Raw genomic sequence first — 8,204 nt, forward strand, 5'->3', positions numbered from 1 at the left:
ATGTCTACAACCCATCCTCGCTCAAGTGGATGAGTGAGTGCGTTGTGGTTTACAATCTCCAACAATTACCCAGCCATATTTATGCACGTAATAATACACCCACAGGCTGTTTGGTCCTTGGCGTTAGGAGCAAACGCTCAATCCGCCAAGGTTGTATATGTGTCGAACGGAACAAGGAGATACATTATCCCATAAATTTTAAAGGGATATTTGGTTTGAACCTTCATCTTCAGAAAGTAATGTTTGCTTTAGCTACCAAAGAAGTCAAACGGATGCTACCGAGGATTCTATTGAGTGATACCCACATGTAAAGTAACATAAACTCTGTCAAAAAAAGAAACGCAACCCCTGTATTTTAGAGATTTTGATCTGAAGTTTTAAGACGACACAGCATTTTTATTATGTAAGACAGAAGTCTGAAATTTGGCAGAATAATAACCAAGATGGGCATGTTTAAAATTGTCATTTCAAAAGTCATCTCACAGACACCAGTTTGTCACCAGGGGGGGCGTCTTTCTCAGTATCTCGTATGAGCACCACGAGCTGCAATCACTGCACGGCATCTCCTTGGACAAGAACGGATAAGACGCCGGATTCTTTCCTGGGGAATGGCTCTCCACTCCTCCTGCAGTGCAACGGCGAGCTGTTGCAGCGTCTGTGGCGGCGGCTGACGTTGACGTACGCGTCGACCCAGAGTATCCCACAGGTGTTCAATAGGGTTGAGGTCTGGTGATTTAGAGGGCTATGGCAAGACATTGACGTTGGAATTCTGCAGAAAGTTCATTGTTGCACGTGCAGTATGAGGCCGGGCGTTGTCTGGTTGAAAAATCTGTGTCTGTTGGTCAATAATCGGGAGAAGGTGAGGCTGTAATACGTGGTTGATGTAACGTTGGGCTGTCTGGTTCCCTTCAACGATCACCAAGTCTGATTTCTGGTTGTATGAGATGGATCCCCAAACCATAACGCTTTCTCCGCCAAATCTGTCCCCCTGTCGGACGCAGATGGGCGCAAAACGTTCATGACGTCTCCTATACACACGTTTTCTTCCGTCGTGACGTTGCAAAAGAAAACGGATTCATCAGAAAACCAGATGCGCCTCCAGTTTTGTAAAGTCCATATCCTTACGTTGTTGCACCACCTGAGTCGTCGGCGGAGATGTAGGGGCGTAGTACAGGTCCAACAACTGGTCTACAGGCACGTAAACCCGCTTCTTTCAGACGGTTCCTAATCGTTTGAGCTGACACTCTCCTCAAACCTGGTATTTGTGTGGCAGTCACGGTTGGTAGGGCATGCCGATTACGCAGGTGATGGACCCGGATGTACCGATCTTGAAGGGGGGTCGTGATTCTTGGCCTTCCACTTCTCGGGCGATCGTTGGTCAAATTGAAGTTGTTGTAGCGGCTCCAAAGTCGGGATATCGTTGTTTTGTGAACATTTAGGTGCCGTGCAACAGTTCCAAAACTTTCTCCGGCTTGAACACGACCAATGGCGATATTTCGGTCGGCAGCACTCAATCGTGGCATTTTTAACACAGCTTTTCGGCGACAAATGAATGAATATAATACGAAAGCACATGGGCTTTTATACACCCCTACATTAACTGCCATTTTCATGATTTGCATGTGTTTTTTTTTGTGCGAAGTCACCATGAGGGTCATTTCATGCGTTGTGACGGAATAAGCAATAAAATACACTTATGCGTACAAATGCAGTTGTTTGGATGGTAATCTTCATTAATTACGTGTATAATTTCAATACATTCGAATAAAATTTAGTTTGGAAGCAATAACTTCATTCAAACGAATTTTTCATATCTGAGGACAGGGGTTGCGTTTCTTTTTTGACAGAGTTTATTATAGACTTCCCTTCAACACAATAGACTTGCACTTCCATTTAGCACATGACGCATGACACGTGACATATTATTAAAACCACACCAGGATCTCGACTAATAGTACCTCCATGGATCTGTGTTGATGGTAGAACACAAAAGGAAGTTCCACGGCCAGACAAAACAAGTCAAAACATTGATTACACAACAATCTCGTTTCCTACTGACTGGGTTCCGTCCTATTGCGCAAATTCGCACAATAACCAGTCCAGAATTTTGAGACCACTTCATTCAACTGGATGCATAAATATTAATCAATATTATTAATTTTGATACATTGCAACACTACGCCCCTTCTAATCCTAGCAAACACGTCGTGCAGCGTGCTCTGTCGTACACAGTTCTCTGACAAACGGAAATCTGGAAATCGTGGAAATCTCAAAACGAGGCTCTGCCGCTAGAAAAGTTTTGCGGTCTGGTACGGACTTGATATTAAATCAATCACATTGTGCGGTACACAAATACATTTAATAAGCGCAAAAAACACATAACAGGTGTAACCAGTGAGCTAGATGAATTTAGAATCATTGTACGACCTCTTCAAACAGTGGCCATGGCAGTCTGTGACGTCTTAGTTAAAGTCATGCTGCCTACACCGAGCCATAAAATATAGAAATACGATGTTATTAAAGTTTAAAATTAAAATTAAGTTGTAAATACCATTTTCTTATGAAACAGGGAATTGGAATTCAATGTAACCATAGTTGTGTCTCTTTTCACTTTCACACGAGAAAAATCGGATCCGCTGAAAAGTAGGTCATTGTCTGAACTGGTTTATAAGACTCATGTTTCGGTTTGTTTATGACTACAACGCCATTTCTTTGATCTAAAATGTTTGGAAAGAAGTTATGTATGCCTATCATAAGTACAGTTTCTGTGGTATGATCTAACAAGATAATTTGACTCAACCAACAAAAATATCAAACACTCATCCAAGCTTTGATATATGTAAACGTACAAAGCAAAAATACCAAAATATACCTTAAACACCATTTATTTCTCTGAATAAGTGTTATCGTCACGTACCGGAAGTGACGTAGCTACTTCCGGTCGCCGCCATTACCTCCCATCATACCAGGCATCATGCTTTGCATGTTACTGAGGTATGTTTGGCCGAAGTCGTCGGCGAACTTGCGGCCGGCATCGCTGCCACATTGGCTGTTGACACGACGAAGCAGGTGTTGAAAGATCCTGAAAACATAAATGGTTAAAGAATTTAAAATCTTTCAAACTGGCGAGTTTCATTCAAGACAATGCTTTGTCTTTTCCAGACTCGATTATTTACAGACTGACGCCATACAGCTGGAATATTGCAGAGTGCGGCGTAAAACTAAAGTCACTCACAATAATCTCAGAATCAGCAGAATGTATGTGAGTGGATCTATGTTAAACTGAGGAAACTGAGGAAAATTTACGGACTACCAAAGGATTTTCTGTGTTCATCCCGTTGATAAACGATGATCATGACGGAATCAGGCGAATAGCGAGGAAGTGTCATTCGGAATAGCCCGTGCTAACCTTCCCAACCCGGTTGGATACCCTGACACATAACAGTAGATATTCTATATATCTAGGGTTCGCATTTCGGCAAACCTACACTGGAACCATTCCCGTCTCTCAAATTACCCGAAGATCCGGGTTAGAATTGGTCTTCAGTAACCCATGCTTGTCGTAAGAGGCGACTAACGGGATCGGGTGGTCTGGCTCCCTGACTTGGTTGACATATGTCATCGTATCCCATTTGCGTGGAATGATGCTCATACTGTTGATCACTGGATTGTCTGGTCCAGACTAGATTACATACAGGCCGCCGCCATATAGCTAGAATAGTGCTGAGTGCAGCATTAAAAAAAAAAACCAACCAACCCGCTGATAGATTTGCTACTTTGTCTAACGCACTAATCCAAATGCGAAGGCAGAAAAAACAACCGTTGAAAATCACTTCATGAATCTAAAGGTAAACTTTGAAACACATTTACGTACTTCATGTTGTATTCCTCGTAAGACATGATATTCCGGAAGATGGCGGCGAGGCCAGCAGAGTTGTCGCTGTTCTCGATGACGTCACAGAGAGTATGGTTCTGGTACAAACAGTCCCAGATGATGTCGTCAGTGAGAAGGATCTCCTCAGCCTTATCGTTAATCTGAGAGCACCTGCGGCTGTTTACAGCCTCGAGGAGACGCTTCTGGGTGCATTTCCGGTAGTTAAGGATATAACTGTTACCCTGAAATTATTGGAATTAATACGGTAATGATAAACATGTCTTAACATAACAATACAGAGCACACATTCAAATTTCATAAATGCCACATGTGCTCAAAAACCAATTATACCCGTGAAAATTCGTCTTCAGCAACCCATTCTAACGGGATCTGGTCAGACTCGGTGACTTGGTGGACACATGTCGACGTATCCCAATTGTGTAGTCGATGTTCATGCTATTGATCACTGGACTACTCGGTCCAGACTAGATTATTTACAGACCGCTGAGTTTTGTTATACGCCGCTTGCAGCAATATTCCAGCAATATCACGGCGGGGGACACCAAGGTTGAACAAAAATGACAACATTTCAAATAGTGGCATAGCATACACATTACGTGTTATTGGCCACTAATACAAAGCACATTTAACACACCTCCTTAATTATAAGAATATAACATTTTAACTAAATGACCAAAAAACGTATACGTGTGCTGCTACATATCATTAAATATAGTGGATAAACATCGTAATAGTATTTTAGCTACCGCATAACCAATGTGCTGGACCAGTTGTATCTGTCAATACCTTTTAACCCCTAACTCTTTCTAAGATCAAAGCCCTTGCAGAGGAATAAGTAAAAAAGTTACAACGGTGAGTTTCTACTACTAAAGGGTCAGATATTACATTCTGACAGTTCTATAGTATTTCTAAGAAATTTTTAAAAATGTTAAGGATCGATAGAATATTGTGATTTTAAGAAAATGTAACTTTGTGGTTTATGATTGAATTAAGTTGCACTTAGAAAATCGTTTTTCTCAGTCAAGCAATCGTGCGTAAACTCACTAAAGGCATGACGAATTGTTAGAGATCGTCCCCACTATCAGGAAACGTTAAACAACGTGAAGGGAGAGATGTATTGTCGGGGCTGGAACTAAAGGTTGTGGCAGTCGAGGGCCTGGTTGCCGTTGTACATAGCGATCTTAGGGCTAAGGTGACCGTAACTCCCATACAAGTACCTTAACATAGACCTCAGATAGTCTTAGCTAATAGTCTTTATACTAATCATCACTCTTTTACCGTGATAAACAAAATATACTTACCCTGTAATCAAACTGGTTCTGGTCCTGGACGTCCTCGGATTCAATACACACAGATGCGAGGACTTCGAATGCTGGAGAGTCACCCACTTTGCAGACTTGCTGGGTGTTGAAAAAGCACAAATAGAACGAGCAGTCACCGTTGGCACTGAGATCGGCACAGAGCTCGCGGCCACTGGGCACTTCCGGAGTGGTGGTTGTCGGGATGGTCGTTGTTGTTGTTCTTCTGGTGGTGGTCCGGCGTGTCATGGTCCCTTTACAAGTAGACATGATGACAATCTTAAATTGACAAACAATATCGCATGTGTATGTTGGAGGGGCTTAAGATGTCTTTAAGTACGTTTGTTGTTTAAATTTTCTCGTTTGTTTGTTGTTTAACGCAGCAAACTGCAATATTCTAACTATATGTCGGCGGCCTGTAAATAATCGAGTCGGGAAGAGGCAATCAAGTGATCAGCAGCATGTGCATCGATCATGCATACGTTGACATAATTCAACCAGCGAGCCTGACCAGCCACTCCTGTTAGCCACTACTTATGACATTCATGGGTTGCTGAAGACCGTTTCTAACTCGGATCGTCGCGGACCGTGGTTTTGGCGAGTTTCCTGGTTAACTCCGCTGACCCGGTCAAATGGGTCCATAGTGCCATGTGTATGTTCTGAGAGCCTTCGGTTCGATCCCCGACCGCGTCATACCAAAAGACGTTAAAATATGGTACTTGTTGGTCCCTGCCTCGCGCTCGGCATTAATGGGTACATCAAGGACTGGTCGGCTCGGAGTCAGTATAATATGTCTGAGTGGGATCTTCATGCTTCACTGTGGCATGGTATCTCAGTGGGCTAGCACTATAAAACCAGCTTCAGTCTGGGCTAGTACAAGCAGCCTCACATACACACGCATGCACGTCGTCATATGAGCGAAATATTCTCAAGTACGACATAAAAAACCCAATTTCACCTCACCTCACCTCTGAGAGCCTTCTTTATGAGGACCAAAGGGACAGGATCTGTGACTTAGAAATTTGTGTGTCCTGACACAACGATTGTATGGATTTCTTTTCTGCATTTTCCAATTTCTAATTCGTTTAGTCCAGATTTGATTATTAGCAGATTTTTTACAGCTTCAAACATCATGCCCTCACTAACTCATGTAAACAGGATGAAGTCGTAGCAAGAATATTATTCAATAAAATACAAAATGTATTTTGCATTTTGGTGCGAGTGTACATGTGCTACGTAACTGAGAACTAATGAATTGTCAACAAAGTAATCACTTGTTTTCCTTTAAACCAAAGGGGCCTCTAACTGCCCTACCTGGTTATAATGCCACTCTGGATATAATGCCATATTTTCTTCTTAACAAACGGTGGCAATATAACCAGGGTATACTGAACATGAAAAAGAAATTCGACCATCGTCTTCACGCAAACTCAAAATAACAAAAATAACCACTTTTCGTCCTGTGTAACATACCTTGGGGCCATGGGTCTATGGTTGTCCTCACTGGTTGCCTACCATAAAAGGCGGAACAATGAGCCACGAAGGCTACCAGGACAAGGAGGCAGATCTGGACCTTCATTTCGCTTCTGTAGATAACTCAGTTGCAGAGGCTGAGTTTCACAAATGTTTCCTATTTATACAACCCGGTAAGAGGAAGAAATTAAAGGTGCATTTATGATATATTTTAATTGGCTGCACACAACTCGTTCATTTTCTGATTGGACCAATCGGAACTGCGGACTGTAGTGTGTTGTGTTTGTGTTGGATAGGTGGTGGAGGAAGTTAAACAAATCAGACTAATTACACACGCGATTACGTTAAGCCGTTTGAGCAAATATGTTGAGCTCAGGGCAAGTTCTATAGTATTTGTGGGGGCGGTGGGATAGCCTAGTGGTTAAGCCTCCGCTCATTGCGCCGAAGACCTGGGTTCGATTCCACACATGGGTACAATGTGTGAAGCCCATTTCTGGTGTCCCCCGTCGTGATATTTCTGGAATATTGCTAAAAGCGGCGTAAAACCCAACTCACTCACTCACTCTGCAGTATTTGTAAACTATTTGGTTGGGCGATACGTGCATATATCAACTTCACTTGTTTAATATAACTGATTTTTTACCAAACAATTTAGATTTTGTTTTATAAATAAGTGTTTATCCACTGAAGAGAATATAAATGTCATTTATATACATCTGAGTAGTAATTATGGTACATTTGTAACTTTTCATTAAATTTTGTTGTTTAAAGGCACAATGTCACACATTTTCGACAATATTTTGGCCCATATGTTATATATTAGGGGCATGCACTCACTTTAGCTAAAGGACATATTATCCCTTAAGACTTGAGTGAAATCGATAATTGAAACTTTTAGGCAAACAGATAACACTTGCCATATATGGTATGTAAACGAAAAATGTCGCACGAGGTGTTGTCGGTGTTTGCCGAACTGGTTTTAAAGACAAGTAGGATATTCGTGTGGAGTGCTCCAAGGAACGTAACTCTGTGGGGTTCGCTTGAAATATTGTTCGGCCGGTAGAGTGCGCGAGAGTTTGATTTAATATTGTAATCTGAATACTTACTTTGTTTTTGGAATACATTATATGGTAGCTTCCCCGAAAGCTGACAGAAATACATTATGTATTTGTAGAGAAGTTTGGTGTGACATTGTGTCTTTAAGGCATTTCAATTGTATGGGGTTTTTTTCTGATTTTGACGGTGGCAAGGATTGGAGTGAAATTAATGTTGATTATGTTTTAAGATATTTTGTTCACATATGCGGAAAGGATTAGGAATACTTTACAAGCATAGGAACCCTGCTCCCACCACCGTTAGTACTATCTGGGACATTTACAGAATACAGATTGATTAAACAGTGTACACAAATAAACATCGCACAATTGCTAAAACCGTCTATCATTGTGTACATTGTCGATGGAATACCTAACTGGGCCAACGTTGTCTTTTTTACTATTAAGACCATGGATAATTCCAAAGAGGGGTACACTGTGTAA

At 41.7% G+C, this 8,204-nt stretch overlaps 1 protein-coding gene across 1 annotated transcript; it reads right to left on the reverse strand.

Annotated features, from left to right (window-relative positions):
- Positions 1-2,869: 2,869 nt before the first annotated feature.
- On the reverse strand, positions 2,870-6,789 carry LOC124266838. The gene is made up of 4 exons (XM_046701644.1): positions 6,667-6,789; positions 5,197-5,450; positions 3,875-4,116; positions 2,870-3,082 (listed from the first exon to the last, which is right to left on the reverse strand). The coding sequence occupies exons 1-4, from the start codon at positions 6,770-6,772 to the stop codon at positions 2,932-2,934; spliced, it is 753 nt and encodes a 250-aa protein (XP_046557600.1). The 5' UTR covers positions 6,773-6,789; the 3' UTR covers positions 2,870-2,931.
- Positions 6,790-8,204: the final 1,415 nt, after the last annotated feature.

This window comes from Haliotis rubra, unplaced genomic scaffold, assembly GCF_003918875.1.
Source record: "Haliotis rubra isolate DU_JTF1 unplaced genomic scaffold, ASM391887v1 Scf100, whole genome shotgun sequence".
Classification (NCBI taxonomy): Eukaryota; Metazoa; Mollusca; class Gastropoda; order Lepetellida; family Haliotidae; genus Haliotis; species Haliotis rubra.

What these genes read in the sequence shown, in the direction of transcription:
- LOC124266838 (XM_046701644.1), bottom strand. Translation starts at nt 6,772, where the DNA reads ATGAAGGTCCAGATCTGCCTCCTTGTCCTGGTAGCCTTCGTGGCTCAT. An exon ending in CATAGACCCATGGCCCCAAG is followed by an intron (nt 5,451 to 6,666) that starts GTATGTTACACA and finishes TGTCTACTTGTA; the next exon opens with AAGGGACCATGACACGCCGG. An exon ending in AGAACCAGTTTGATTACAGG is followed by an intron (nt 4,117 to 5,196) that starts GTAAGTATATTT and finishes CAATAATTTCAG; the next exon opens with GGTAACAGTTATATCCTTAA.